The sequence below is a fragment of the Melanotaenia boesemani genome, chromosome 18, assembly GCF_017639745.1.
Source record: "Melanotaenia boesemani isolate fMelBoe1 chromosome 18, fMelBoe1.pri, whole genome shotgun sequence".
Taxonomy (NCBI): domain Eukaryota; kingdom Metazoa; phylum Chordata; class Actinopteri; order Atheriniformes; family Melanotaeniidae; genus Melanotaenia; species Melanotaenia boesemani.
In genome coordinates, this window is record NC_055699.1 from 23,532,444 (window position 1) to 23,547,933 (window position 15,490).

A 15,490-nucleotide genomic window follows, 5' to 3' on the forward strand; every position below is an offset into this window, starting at 1 on the left:
CTGGAAAGGAACAAATCCACTTCGCGGAGAGCAGCAATCAGAACCGAGCTGGCTTCGGTCCCCTTTCTTTGCACCGTGTCGATCACATCTCGAGCTTTTTCTGCTCTGGCCTTTGTCCTGGCTGACTCCATCTCTTCCTCATTTATAACGCCGCGCTCTAGGAGTTTATCCAGAAGCTTGTCCAGATTCGGTTCAGACACCCTGCTGATAAACTGTGTTCGAGCTGACAGCAGTCTGTCCTCTGCTGGGACCTGGTCCTCCAGGGAAACCCCTGGGACATTCCTCTGTGGGGTTTCACCTCTTTGACCTGGAAGAAAGCCAAGAAAATGTTTATTTAATAATTTACAAGCCCACTGAAATAATTAGACATTTAATGTCACATTGTCTGTTTAATTGTGGCTCTGCTTTAGTAATAATCTCTGTGTCCACATGTCTACTGTCCACTTAAATTCAGAGAAGTAAACTGGTTTCACAGCACTGTTGAACTCTGAAACATGACTGAATTCATCTGTGATAAGCAATAAGCTCACAAGAGATGAAGACTTGTTACCATGCAAAAACACAAAAAATAAATAAATAAATAGAAAAATTAAAAGAGTGACTGCTGAACTAATGTCAACAAAAGGCGGGTTCCCCCCAAAACGCAGCCAGTATCCAAGTCCATCACACAGTCTTCATATCTTTTCATGTGTCACATCCCTAAAACCAGGTCTCACCTTGTAACCAGGGTTCAAATTACACCAGAGCCTTGTTTTCACTCGTGCATTGCAACTTTGCAAGTCACGTGCACGCACATATATATTAGTGCACATAGCGTGGTAAAAAATATGTTAACTACCAAAAAAAAAAGAAAACTCTATGCTACTGGATGCAGCTTGTTTAATCAGAAACAAGGATGGAAAGCTGCTGTCCATGGTGCTGAACAGAACGGCTTAACTGTGTCGTTTGGGAGATTTAATTCATTTAATTAAATAAACACAATGCTGACAAATTAATGTTATTCAGTTTAATAAACATCAGGAACCTTATTGAAAAATTAAATGTAACCTGAAAGTGGACTATTTTTAGGGGTCCCCCTAAAGCATCACCTGAATGTCTTTAGATGGGCTCCTCTGCCTTTCAGAGGCGAGTTCCCCTCAGATTCCCTGTAATTCGAACCAAGTTTAACTTGTTACAAAAAACACTGAATATGGATGTTTTTATTTCTGTCTCTGTTTCTAAAGGCCTCCTAAAAACAGTTTTTAATGACACTTTTAAATGTTTTACCACAATCTAATGCCATTTCTATATTTCTAAAGATTTCCAAAAGTGTACGTGCATTATTGTTTGATGGGATTGATTCTTTCCTCTCTCTTTCCTCCTCATCTGCCCCACAAGTGTTTTCTGGCATCTGCCCAGCCAGCATTATAAATAAGAATCTGTTTTCAATGTTTTGCCTGGTATAATCAAGCTTAAATAAATAAAACAAAGAATGAAGGCATGATGGATCCATCTGCAAGTGTAACTCTATGTTCTTTACTGTATCTCTACCAGGTGGGTGACGTTTATAATTCAAATCTGAAGATTTGCTTTCAATTCCAACTAGAGCAGCTTTGGTTTTAGGTGTACTTTATTATTTTATTTGTCCTTTTTCTGCACTTCTGGAAGGGTCTGAATACCCTGCAGCACAGTAGCATTTCTAATTGTGTTTCTGTGTTTGAATTATTTTATGTATTTATGCAGTGTTTTTACATACTTTTTATGACTCAGTTATAAAGAACTTTGAGTGCCTTTTAGTTACTGTAAAAGACTGTACACATAAAATTTGATTTGATTGAGATGTATTTAGAATTTACCTGGCAGATCAACCTCACGCTCCCAGACTTCTGTGTCTGTGTGGTCTCTGACTGTGATCGTCACTTCTTTTGTGTTTGTAGGCAGGCGGATCTCAAAGGTTGGGTGGTAGTTTGGTCCAAAGTCTGGGTCAAAATCTTCCCTCTAGAAATCGGGAGTACGGTGTCAGTATCTTTAATTCATCCAAATTTAACTAAACTATCAATTTAATGAAAGTTACAGTTTTAACAAAGTGTCTAGAAATACTCACTGATGGTTGAATCATGCAGGCGACTGGACAGTGAACGGAGTAACTCTGATCTCTGATGAGTTTACAGGTGGGGGGAACCTTGACGTATTCAGAGTCTTCATGCTGTGCACAGACCTTGAGACACAGCACAACTTTTAAATTAGAGGACTTATCAATCGCTCTCCTTTACACACAGATTTGTTCTGTTTTAACTGCTTTTCTGTTAATTGCCTCCCTTCATACTGGATAATGTGTCTGTGGTTGATTGATGTCAATGCAATGAGGTCCAAAAAATGTAAAATTAGCATATTCCAGCAAAGATAACACCTTGGCCCACAACAGCAGCAGCTTCTCAGACAGCTTCAGTTTTACTTATATAGTATATTATACTAAGACACAAAAGAAAACAAATTGTATCTTTTGGTTTATTGTTTTAAAAAAAAAAACTAAGTAAACTAAATTCATAACAGTTTTAATAAGTTCTTCTGTGTGTTTGGGCCCAACGATGCCAGGCTAACCTCTATCTCTCATAGATCAGGAGCTTTTTGACAGCCTGAAGGACCTTAAGCTGCGATCTAACAGTCGGCCACGTACAGTGTGGGTGAAACACTGGACACCAGTTTGGTTTGACTACTGCTGCTGAAGCTCCTGTGATGGAGGGTTTTTCCTGCTCATGCAGATCAGGATGCGGCCATTCCTTGCTAAAAAAATCCGTAGACCCCCAGATCTTGGTTCATCTTCCAAGCTGTTGGTTGGTCTGTATCTCGGCAGTTATTATCCATCTGCACTACCTGGATGTCTGGCAGCAGCTGTTCCCTTCCAGGATGAGAATCTGTATCTCTGGCATGTGTTAAGTTCCTTGTTTCAATCATTTTGTCTCTAAAGAACCTTCAAATGTGCTCATTTTAAACAGACACAAAGCAGAGCAACACAAATTGTATCTTTAAAAAAAAAAACACAACCTTCACTGGTGGATCACTGGTATCAAAATTACACAGTACTCAAAATTTCCTGTGCTTTTATGGAACCAATCAATTTTTAGGGGGTTTAGGGGTTTGTTTTAGTATTTTGCAAAGATATTGCACTTGACTACTAAGAATGATTAAAACGAGAATGAATTAATCTTAATGTAATATTTCACAAATACGCAGGGTGTCCAAAAAACTTTTTCCACCACTGTATAAATATTTTCCATAATGTGGTTGAAATGAATGAAGAAAGGTTCCAGCGGATCGTAATGGGCAAGTCTAACGCTGCAGCGACGGCCTCAAAAACCGGCTGCAGTTCTAAAAGAGTTCGCCCGGCGGAATCCCCCGAAGCCACCAGCCCAGTCTCTCCAACCGGTAGCGATACGACGGATATTCTAATCTCCATCGACGGGAAGCTATCCAGCCTCGATGCCCGGCTCTCCCTGCTGGAAGTTCTTCATCGTGAGTTTCAATCTTTAAGGGAAAGTTTGGAATATAGCCAAAAGCAGGTGGAAGCTCTTGCTACGGAGAACAACATCCTCAGAGACTCGGTGAAAACCCTCACCGAAGGAGTAAGCCAACTATCAGTGGAAAATAAAAAAATGAAAGAGTTAGTCCTAGATCTACAGGGCCATAGCATGAGAGATAACCTAGTTATTTCAGGGATCCCAGAGCAGATGGAGGAAGATACAGAGGCAGCTGTTAAAAAATTCATCAGAACCAACCTTAAACTTCCAGAGGAAAAGGTAAAAGCCATCTCCTTTCATCGGGTTCACCGCATTGGGAAAAAAAAACCGGAGGGCAGACCCAGGCCGATAGTAGCTAAATTCGTTCTCCACAAAGAAAAAGAAGAGGTGAAGCGTTGCGGCAGACAGCTTCGTGGGACTGACCTCAGCATGAGCGATCAGTTTCCCAGAGAAATCCTGGAGCGTCGCAAGATCTTGTTCCCCATCAGGAGGAAATTCCTGGACGGAGGAGCCCGCGCTGTCATCTCGGTGGACAAGCTTTACGTTAATGGACAGCTACATCGTGACCATAACACCACTCCCTGGCTCTACTGACCTCAGATATGTATCCACACTTTGCACAGGTGTTATAAACGCTAATCAGACTCACTGGGCTTAAGTCACAGAGTTTAATGTTTGTTCACAATAGACAATAATACTGCCAGTCTCTAATGTTCACAAAATGGACATATATTTTATGGGTTCGTTTTCTTTTTTCACCCACTTCCCCCTCTTTTTTTGTCGTTTTCTTCCTGCTTTATTCTTCTTTTCCTCTCTCTCTGCACTCTTTTTTGTTTTCCTTTTTTTCTAGCTGCCACCTCACGGAACCACATAACACGAATGCTAAGCTGCACAGTACATTTAGTAATACCTGCATATATAACCCAACACTCACATTTATTAATTCAAGAACATTTAATAACATTCAACACAGGCACACAACATTACGCATACATATTCATACACTTACACACACACACACACACACACACACATACACATTTATATTAACAAGAAGCATCCAACACTCACTTTTTCACCACAAGCATGACCATCCTTAGATTTATCACTTGGAATGTGCACGGAGCTGGGACCAGAGAGAAGAGACTAAAAATCTTTAATAGATTAAATGATCTGCAGGCAGACATTGTGTTCTTACAGGAGATTCATATGACAAAAACATCAGTTAATGCTCTCTCTACAACCCAGTTTCCTCATGTTTACTCAGCCTGTTTTAACTCCAGACAGAGAGGGGTAGCCATTTTGATAAATAGAAAAGTAACATTCACAGAAATCAGCGTTATCACAGATCCAGAAGGGAGATTCATCATAGTAAAATTATCTATTCAAAATATGAAGTTATGCTTAGCTAACTTATGTGGCCCAAATGTTGACGATCCCTCCTTCTTTCACTCTTTCTTCACATCACTTTCTGAACACACAGATAGCACACTGATCGCACGAGGGGATTTTAACATGGTTCTGGGCTCAGCTGATAGGTCTAGTAACACTGTAAATCATCGAAACTGGCAATCCACAAACACTGTAAAACAATATATGGAAGATTTTGGACTTTGCGATATATGGCGGTCTTATCACCCTAATATCAGAGAGTACACCTTCTTTTCCTCAGTTCACCATTCATACTCTAGGCTAGATTATTTTCTGGTTAGCAGCTCTTTGGTGAGTGAGATTTCAGAGACCCAGATTCACCCCATCACTACCAGCGACCATGCCCCAGTTTCCTTTACTTTGAGGAACACGAGAATCACACCACCAACTAAAAGCTGGAGATTTAATACAGCGTTGCTTAAAGATCCCGACTTTATCAGCTACTTCACAAAAGAATGGGCTATATACTTAGAAAACAATGACAAACCAGGAGTCTCAGCATGTGTTCTGTGGGAAGCAGGGAAAGCGGTAATGCGAGGCAAAATCATCTCTTTTGCGTCACATAAAAAAAAGAACGAAAACTCAAAAATATTTGAATTAGAAATAAGAATTAAATCATTAGAGGACGCCTACAGTGCTTTACCAGATGAATCAACGATGAACCAAATAAGGAAGGCTAGACTGGAATTAAATGAAATAATCAACAAGAGAACAGAATTTCTGGTGCAAAGATTACGCTTGGAGACATTTGAACACAGTAATAAATCCGGAAGATTTCTAGCTAACCAGTTAAAAATAAATAAGGAAAAATCTACCATATCGGCTGTTAAAGATTCAATAGGTAATATTACACATGACCCAGATGCAATAAACAACATCTTTAGAGATTTCTATAAAACTCTGTATACATCACACTTAGATCCATCAGACAATGATATCCATCATTTTCTTAACAATATAGATCTTCCAGGTTTACAGCAGGAACAAGTCACGGCCTTAAGCCTGGCGCACACGAGAGCTCTCTGCTGAGCTAAAAGTCATTCGAGACCGTTTGCTCAGCAGAAAGCTCACCGTCTGCGCCTCATTTTCCGTCAGTTTTCCGCCTCACGAGGTCTTGAGGTGAAAATCAAACGCGTTTGATATTTTTTGCCTCGCGAGGTGAAAAACTCACCGTGTGCGGCGCTGCCTGAGCTACCTGCTGAGGGCAGAAATTCAACTGACCAATCAACACGCGTCTTTCGCTCACATGATTCGCTGACGGGATTCCAAGATGACAGCACACGGCGAAGTTTTCAATGACTATATTTTGGAGGATAAATTGGTGGAAATGTGGCCAGAATATCCGTGTCTATATGATGTCACATCATCCGACTTCAAAAACAGGGACAAGCGCGAGCAAGCATACCAGGAGATGGCAGCAAAACTGGACCAGACAGGTACTTGCTCTAAACGAGATTGGCTCTAGCCATAGACATATTAACGGGCACCAGTTAGGATTTCCAACGGTCCTGTATTAGCTTTTAGCAAGGTGGTTCCACACGTTATCACTTCAGTGAGACCAGTGAGAGTACATCATCTTCGTCTGTCATGTAATCATCTTCAAAATTAGTTGCCATTAGCCCCTTCGCAGTTTGTAAACAATGTGACGTATTTCACTGGTCTCACTGAAGTGATAACGTTCCCAGCAGAGTTCTATAAAGAATTCTGGTCAATACTGGCCCCAACATTTTTTAAAATGGTGACACAAATAAAGGAAAATGGTTACTTACCCCCAAACATAAACTCTGCCACCATTACTGTACTATTAAAACCAGGTAAAGACCCCACAATACCATCTAGCTACAGACCCATATCACTGATAAATGCAGACCTTAAAATAATTTGCAAAGCATTAGCTGGAAGGTTAGAGAAAGTAACTCCTCTCATTATACACCCTGATCAAACAGGCTTTATAAAGGGCAGATATTCCACTGTTAACATGCGGAGACTAATTAATATAATAGATTATTCTACCACCAATAACCTGGAAACAATAATACACTGCTCACAAAAATTAAAGGAGCACTTTAAAGAAACACATTAGATACATCAGATCTCAATATGAAGTTGGATATCTATACAAATAACGACAGGGCAATGTCTTAGGAAGAAAAGGATGCCAAGTCTTTTAATGGAAATAAAAGTTTTCAGCCTACAGAGGGCTCAATTGTGTAGACACCCTAAAATCAGAGTGAAATGAAGATGTGGCAGGCTAGTCCATTTTTTCAAAAACTTAATTTCTGCAACTCAAAATGCTTTTCAGTATCTTGTGTGGCCCCCACGAGCTTGTATGCATGCTTGACAACGTCGCGGCATGCTCCTAATGAGACGACGGATGGTGTCTTGTGGCATTTCCTCCCAGATCTGTGTGAGGGCATCCCTGAGCTGTTGTACAGTCTGAGGAGCAACTTGGCGGCGCCTAATGGATCGAAACATAATGTCCCACACATGTTCTATTGGGTTTAAGTCAGGGGATCGTGAAGGCCATTCAATTGTTTCAATTCCTTCATCCTCCAGGTACTGCCTGCATACTCTTGCCACATGAGGCCGGGCATTGTCGTGCATTAGGAGGAAACCAGGACCTACTGCACCAGCGTAGGGTCTGACAATGGGTTGAAGGATTTCATCTCGATACCTTATGGCAGGTAGAGAACCATTTCCTAGGCAGTAGAGGTCTTTGCGTCCCTCCATGGATATGCCTCCCCAGACTATCACTGACCCACCACCAAACCTGTCATGTTGAACGACGTTGCAGGCAGCATAACGTTCTCCTTGTCTTCTCCAGACTCTTTCACGTCTATCACAGGTGCTCAGGGTGAACCTGCTCTCGTCTGTGAAAAGTACAGGGCGCCAGTGGGGGACTTGACAATTCTGGTGTTCTTCAGCAAATGCCAGTCGAGCTCCACGGTGCTGGGCAGTGAGCACAGGGCCCACTACAGGACGTCAGGCCCTCAGGCCACCTTCATGAAGTCTGTTCCTGATTGTTTGGGTAGAGACATTCACACCAGTGGCCCTCTGGAGGTCATTCTGTAGGGCACGAGCAGTGCTCAGCCTGTTCCGCCTTGCACAAAGGAGCAGGTATCAGTCTTGCTGATGGCTTGAGGACCTTCTACGGCCCTGTCCAGCTCTCCGAGAATAACCACCAGTCTCCTGAAATCTCCTCCATGTTCTGGAGATTGTGCTGGGAGACACATTAAACCTTCTTGCTGCAGCACGTGTGGATGTGCCATCCTGGAGAAGTTGGACAACCTGTGCAACTTCTGTAGGGTTAAGGAATCGCCTCATACTGCCAGTAGAGATAATTACTCAAGCCAAAACCAGCACGAGTGAAAAATCAGCTAAAAAAGATCAAGAGGGAGAAACTTGAAATGACCTCCACATGTAAAACCAGTCCTGTTTTGAGGGTTTTCTGATTGTTGCCACTGTGGTGCACCTGTTGTTAATTCCATGAACACCAATACAGCTGAAAGTGATTAACGATGCCCTCAGCTGCTTAACCAACCAGAAAATTATCAGACAGGTTTAACTGATTTCATGCCAGGCCCAATAAAAAAGTGTTCCTTTAATTATTGTGAGCAGTGTAGTTTCTTTAGATGCAGAGAAAGCTTTTGATCGTGTTAACTGGAAATATTTACTAGCTACTCTAAACAGATTCGGCTTTGGCCCATCTTTCATTAACTGGATTAAAATCTTATACAGTTCTCCTAATGCGAGTGTTAGAACAAACGACCAGACCTCTCCAAGTTTTAATCTACAAAGGGGTACCAGACAAGGTTGTCCACTATCTCCCTCACTTTTTGCTATATTTATTGAACCGCTAGCCGCTGCAATTAGGCAAAATAAAGCTATTAAAGGCATTCAGTCCAAAAATATATTTCATAAAATAAGTCTTTATGCTGATGACGTTTTACTATTCCTCCAGAACTCACAAACCTCTCTATCTGAAACAATCTCACTCATTAATAAATTCTCATCACTGTCGGACTACTCCGTTAACTGGTCTAAGAGTACAGTTCTACCCATTAACTGTAGCTTTCAAAATCTACCCAGCATCACCTTAAAATCAGGTAACATTAGATACCTGGGTGTAAATATTCCCTCCAGGCTCTCAGAACTAACAAAACTTAATCACACTCACCTTCTTAAGACTATAGAAGATGATCTTGCTCGCTGGAAATCTCTACCCATTTCACTCATGGGGAGAGTCGCCACCATAAAAATGATGGTTCTACCCAAAATCAACTATTTGTTTTCTATGATTCCTATGAAACCCCCCTCTACCTGGTTTAAATCGCTAGAATCACACATCTCCCGATTTCTCTGGAAAAATAAACCACCCCGGATCAGTTTAAAAACTTTACAGAAGCCGAAAGATAGAGGAGGATTAGACTTGCCTAACTTTCAACATTACTTCCTAGCTAATAGATTGCAATATGTCCTAAAATGGCTCAAACCTAGTCCACTAGATGACCTGTGGATAGACATAGAACAAACATTTTGTGACCATTTGGAAATTTCTGATCTCCCTTTTTTCAGCTTAAGTATAAAAAAGCAAAAGTGCTTTAAAAGTGTCAACATCAGCACTTCTCTGACAGCCTGGTGGGAATTTCTCAATAAAACCAACTCCTCAATAATACCATGTAAACTCACACCCATCTGGAACAATCCTGATATTCTACTAAACAAAAATGTGCTAAACTTTAACCAGTGGATTAACCAAGGAATTAAATACTTTGAACATATTATCCATAATAGAAACATGTTATCTTTTAATACACTCTCATCACAATATGGGATTAACAGCAACAGATTCTTAGAATATCAACAGCTCAAAACCGTAATACACACAAAATTCCCCCTTCACCGAACAGATCTGGAACTTCCTCCAATAGTAGCAGATTTTATGGACTTCTGTACCCCCAAATTACTTTCAAAAATATACAGATTAATGTTAAAAATAGATGACTCAAATTCCCTACCTACTTCAAAATAGGAGATAGATTTATCCATCAATCCTAGTCAACCATTTTGGTTACAAATATGTCTTAATGCCTTTAATATGACAGACAGCCCAAATTTACAACTCATACAATACAAAGTCCTCCATAGAACGCATTATACAGGACAAAGGATGTTCAAGATGGGTCTTAATCACTCCGATATCTGCACACAGTGCACAGGTAACACAGCAGATGATTACTTACACGCTTTATGGCTTTGTGCACCTGTCCAGAAGTTCTGGAATAAGGTCTGTGAGGATTTATCAACATGGGTTAGATGTAACATTCCTGCATGTCCAAAACTTTGTTTACTGGGTGACCTAAGTGACATTAATATAGACACTAACAAAGCACATATGGTCCTCACGGCCTTATGTATCGCAAAGAAAACTATTCTAGTGAACTGGAAGTCTAAAAACAATCTAAATATTAACCAGTACAGAAATCTCCTGTTGGATCACATCAGTCTAGAGTCTGTATCGGCATCCATTAAACACCAATCAGTTAACTCTCAGTCTTCCTGGACCCCGCTGATTAGTCACATCACGTAGTGGGAAGGGGTGCTGGGGTCTAGTCGTTCTGTGGGGGTCAGGGGTGGGGCTGGCTGGGGGGCCTTGGGGGTCCATCGGCCCTGGCCGTTTCTCTGGGTCGGTGGTCGGGGAGGCCACTGAGTAGGGGACGGTGTGGCTGACTGGCTCCGGGGCCTTGGGGCCCGGGGGCTGGTGCTCACTGGGGGCGGGCCGGGGGGCGACTGGGGGTCCGGGGCGGTTGGGGGGCTGGGGTGGGGGCCGGGCGGGGGGCGGGTGCCCCGGGGTCTGGGGGCTGCCTCCCTCCAGCTCGGTGGGCCCTTCCTGGGCCTCGGGGGGGCTTGGTCGCCCTGGGCATGCCATCGGGGTCGGGCCGATCCGATGCCGGGCAGGTACCCTTGGGATTACAATGTGTCCGTTGGGTCTAAGGGAGGGGTAGGGGGAAGGGGGGCGGCGGGAGTCCTGGTGGGCAGTGGGGATGGAGTCTGCTCTCCTTCTCGCTCTCTCCCCTCCCGCCGGGGGCTCCTTCGGGGAGGATGGGGGCGCTGTGCCTTGGACCCGACCAGGATGCGTGTGTGCGGCCTGGGGCTCTCTGGTCCCCTGGTGTGGTGGCGTGGGCTGCCGGGGGTGGGTGGGCGTCCGGGGCGCTCGTGCGCTGGGCTCTTGGCGGGGCCGGGCCTTTGCCCCTCCTCCCTCGGGTGGTCTTGGGGGGGCGGGGGCGCCTACAGCGGCCAGCTGGGGAGTTGGCTGCCTGGGACGAGGATCTCTCTCCCAGTTGTGCCCCTCCTCGGGCCCGGCTGGGACGGGGATCTCTCTCCCAGTTGTGCCCCTCCCCGAGCCCCTCTCCTCCCCCGCCACCCCACATCACACACACTACACATAGGGCACTGTGGAGTGGGTGGAGGCGGTGGGTTTGGCTGGGGGGTCCCCATTGCGGGATCCCCCGGTGGACCCCTGTGACTGCCCGCCCCACTAGATTTTAATCACAACCTAGACATCAATATACATTTAGGGCCTCGGGGGGATGGGCACATGGGCTGTGGGTGGGCGGAAAGGAGCTACCGAGGTGGCCCTTCCTCCATCCCCTCCCTTTGTGACCTCTCTCCCCCCGATTTTATTTACATGTTAGACACTACCACATTTAACAGTACTGCACTACACACATAACACACACAGGCAGCAGTGGGACCCATCACCATCTCATGGCTCCTTCCAGTTTTTAATTGCATTATAAATAGCCCATACTCATGCACACACAACTCAGGCTGGGGGGCAGGGGGGCCGGGGTCTTCCTACGCCCTCGTGTCCCGGGATGCACTCGGGGCTGCGGGGGGTGGAGGTTCGGTGCCTGCCTGGAGTCCTGTGTGGGGTGCTGGGTAAGGGTTGGGGTAAAGAGGGTTTTTTTTTTTTTTTGGGGGGGGGGACCTGCAGACATGTTCTTGTCCCTGGGGTGCCTGGCCTTGGTGTTGGGTTGGCGTGGCCCACGGTGGTTTTGCCTGGGGTGGTCGGGCCCCGTCGGGTTCCTGGGTGGGGCTTTGCTGGGGGGAGGGGGTGGCCCTGGGCCTGCTCGCCATCGCCCTGGGCTGCCCGGTGCCCCTGCCCCGTCACGCCGGGGGTTCCGGTCTGGGGATCCCTCTGCTCTGGTCCGGGTGGGCCGCTGCTCTGTCTGCTTTGGCTGTCCCGGGCTTGGTACTCTGTGGATCTGCTTGGCCTTTGGGGCCTCGGGCTCCCCCCGTCCCCCGCTGATGCTTCGGGGTGCGGCGTGATCGCGGCCCCCTTGCGGGTACACATTTCCTCCCTGTTGCATGGCCACACATGCATATTAACACGTGCATGCTCACAAACGTGCTCGTCTCTCCATCCGCTTCTCATTAGATGTAGCTGATGTTTGTGTGTTGGTACGTTCATCTGCAGGTACGTTTGATGACTATTGTAATTTTTTTTATATTATCATCATTCTATCTTTCTTTCGGTATCATGTAGTACTGTGGTAGTTTATGTTGTTGTTTTTTTTTTTGTGATATGTTCTGGGCAGCATAGACAACTGTTATTTCCACATTTTAATCCTGCCCTTTTCTCTCCCTTTTTTTTCTCTCTCTCTTTCTTCCTCTATCTCCCTGTCAGGTTCGGCACTGACATATAAGACTAAAGAAAATAAGATTACAATGAAAATAATAAAAATATCAAGGGCAGCCATGTATATAACATGTCTCCCTTGGTAGAGCAAATCTGTCAAGCAAAATATGGCACACAGATCACCGTTCTGTATGTTAGGATGCTGGACAGGACAGGGTAAAAAAAAAAAAAAAAAAAAGAAATGAATGAATGTGCTGCTGTTATCAGCTTTGACAATGAGCATTACCACCTGGTGATCTACGTTCCAACCTTGATCTGTGGTCATCAGGACCTTTGAATAGAGTAAAAAGCTCCGTATTAATCTAATATGGATTTACTAAGTGAGGCCAACTGCGTCTAGATAAGATTTACTATCTAATCTGACCTGGAACTCTGCAGGATCAAGCAGCAGAAGGAAGAAAAGGAAAAGTAAGGTTATAATAACTCTTTACCTCCTTCACAGGGATGTTGCTTGGCAACAGAAACACATCAAGATTCTGCTTCTGTGTTTCAGTGTTTGGCAGTCTGAGGAACAACAGGACCTGTCCCTTAATCGGTTTCGTGTTGTTCAGAAACCCTGTTATGAGATCCCAGACAAGGCCGAAGGCAGACAGATGAGGAACTTTTACAATCACATGAGTTTCTGTGATCTGCAGCGGCTCAAGGATGCTTATCCCATCATCAGAGATGTGGAGGACAGACAGAACGCATCCAGAGAGCAGAGCTGTGAAAACAGAGTAGATAAATATAAAAATGACAACTTCATTACAACATCAGTGGTCATTTTTTTTATGAAGAATGAAACTGTAGAAGTCATCACTGTCTGATGAGGCCATTTCTCACACAGCTGTCAACACTGGTAGAAAGAAATTTTGAGTTTCAGGACCTCTTTCAGAAGAGAGCTGATGTCCACAGATGTAAAGGTTATATTGATTTTAAAGATTTTATAGAGAAAAAAAGCAGAATGAGAAAACAGAACAGAGAAAAAAGAACTAGAGAAATTTAGAGGAAATTTATATTTTTATTTGTGATTTCCAGATGAGAAATTTTTATCTTGCACTATTCTTCACTTTAAAATTCTCACTCATATCCAGAAATTTCTCAAAGTTTAAAGGTCAGACATACATGAAATCCACTAAAGAAGATTGATGAGAATAACGTGTTTCTTCTGAAGCAGCTGTAAAAATAATATTGTGATTAAATTTATGTTAAACACATCTATCAGTTTACTGTGAAGAACTAAGCTAATTTTTAAATTTTCGATACTGAAATGAAAAATGTGATGCAGAATAAACACACACAGTGTTTGATCAGACTGTGGCTGTAGTTGCCATCTGCAGCCTGTAGGGGTCACTAACAGGACCATGGGCTTCATCACTAACTAACCGTGTCTGGCTCACCTTCCTTTGTTTCGCAGTGTGGGAAGTGAAGCTGATGGACGGCATCCTCAGAACACTTGATTTTGAACAGCGGTCCAGCCGGGGTCTTTCCAGCTGAGTGGAGGAGCTTCTCATCCCACTGGTCGGTCCTGTACTGTATCTCCACCTCATGAGCTGTAACAAACACCAGTCCAGTCAGCGCACACTGGAACGAACCTGGACCAGGACACTTGAACCTGCAGGACACAGAGAGGCTGAATGACAACGAGTCTTTTTAAACAACATTAAAAACCATTATCAGACTCCACTTGATAAACGCTGTTCTCCAAACTCTTAGAGCTTGGCATCTCAGGATCTGTCCTCTCGTGGTTTACATCCTACCTCACAGGGAGATCATTCAAAGTATCTTGGCGAGGGGGCGTGTCCAGATCACATGGGCTGACAACAGGGGTGCCTCAGGGCTCGGTGCTCGGCCCTCTTCTCTTTTCCCTATACACCTCCTCACTCGGTGCAGTCATTAGCTCTCATGGTTTCTCCTACCACTGCTATGCAGATGACACTCAGCTTTTCCTTTCTTTCCCACCTGATGACACAACCGTCTCAATGCGAATATCAGCATGCCTTGCTGATATCTCTGCATGGATGAAGGACCGCCACCTTCAGCTAAATCTGTCCAAGACTGAGCTTATTGTCTTCCCAGCCAGTCCTTCTTTACCACCACAGATAAGTGTGCAGCTAGACTCAATCACACTAGTCCCTACATCTTCTACCAGGAATCTTGGTGTCATGGTAGACAACCAGCTGACCTTTAAGGATCATGTTGCCTCGGTTTCCCGGTCTTGCCGATTTGCTCTCTACAACATCAGAAGGATCAGACCCTACCTGACTGAACACACGACCCAGCTCCTGGTCCAGGCTCTGGTCATTTCACGCATTGACTACTGCAACTCCTTACTGGCTGGCCTGCCTGCATGCTCAGTTAAACCTCTGCAGATGATTCAGAATGCAGCAGCACGTCTGGTCTTCAACCAGCCCAAAAGAGCTCATGTCACTCCACTGCTAATTGCTCTTCACTGGCTTCCAGTTGCAGCACGCATCAAATTCAAAGCTCTGCTTCTGGCTTACAAAACAATAACCCAAACGGCTCCGGGCTACCTTCACTCCTTAATCCAGAGCTACACTCCCTCTCGAAACTTACGCTCTACCAGCGAAAGACGCCTAGTGCTCCCACCACAACGTGGCGCAAAATCAGTAGCTAGACTCTTCTCCTCTGTTGTTCCCCGGTGGTGGAACGATCTACCAAACTCCGTCCGATCCGCAGAGTCCGTATCCACTTTTAAGACCAAGCTAAAGACTCAGTTGTTTAAGGAGCATTTCCACATTTAGCTTAACTAAATGAGTCAGAAAGATTTGTCCAGCTTTTTGGCTCAACCAAGTACTGAAGAAGCTGTGTGCACTTATGCCCAAGATGATATTGTGTGATGAAATCATGCACTTATGCC

General features: G+C 44.3%; 3 protein-coding genes across 47 annotated transcripts in view; 1 reads left to right on the top strand and 2 right to left on the bottom strand.

Annotated features, from left to right (window-relative positions):
• LOC121628724 (NACHT, LRR and PYD domains-containing protein 12-like) overlaps positions 1-15,490 on the bottom strand; it is a 2,607,341-nt gene that overhangs the window by 2,046,972 nt on the left and 544,879 nt on the right. The window lies entirely within an intron of this gene.
• The window catches only part of LOC121628726 (NACHT, LRR and PYD domains-containing protein 14-like), an 829,387-nt gene that overhangs the window by 680,317 nt on the left and 133,580 nt on the right, over positions 1-15,490 (top strand). The window lies entirely within an intron of this gene.
• The window catches only part of LOC121628733 (protein NLRC3-like), a 35,748-nt gene continuing 33,399 nt past the window's right edge, over positions 13,142-15,490 (bottom strand). The window contains exons 16-17 of the mRNA XM_041968031.1: positions 13,996-14,224; positions 13,142-13,333 (exon numbers count right to left, since the gene is read on the bottom strand). Of these exons, the coding sequence (XP_041823965.1) occupies positions 13,280-13,333; positions 13,996-14,224 (283 nt within the window). The 3' untranslated portion in view covers positions 13,142-13,279. The remainder of the gene's footprint in view (positions 13,334-13,995; positions 14,225-15,490) is intronic.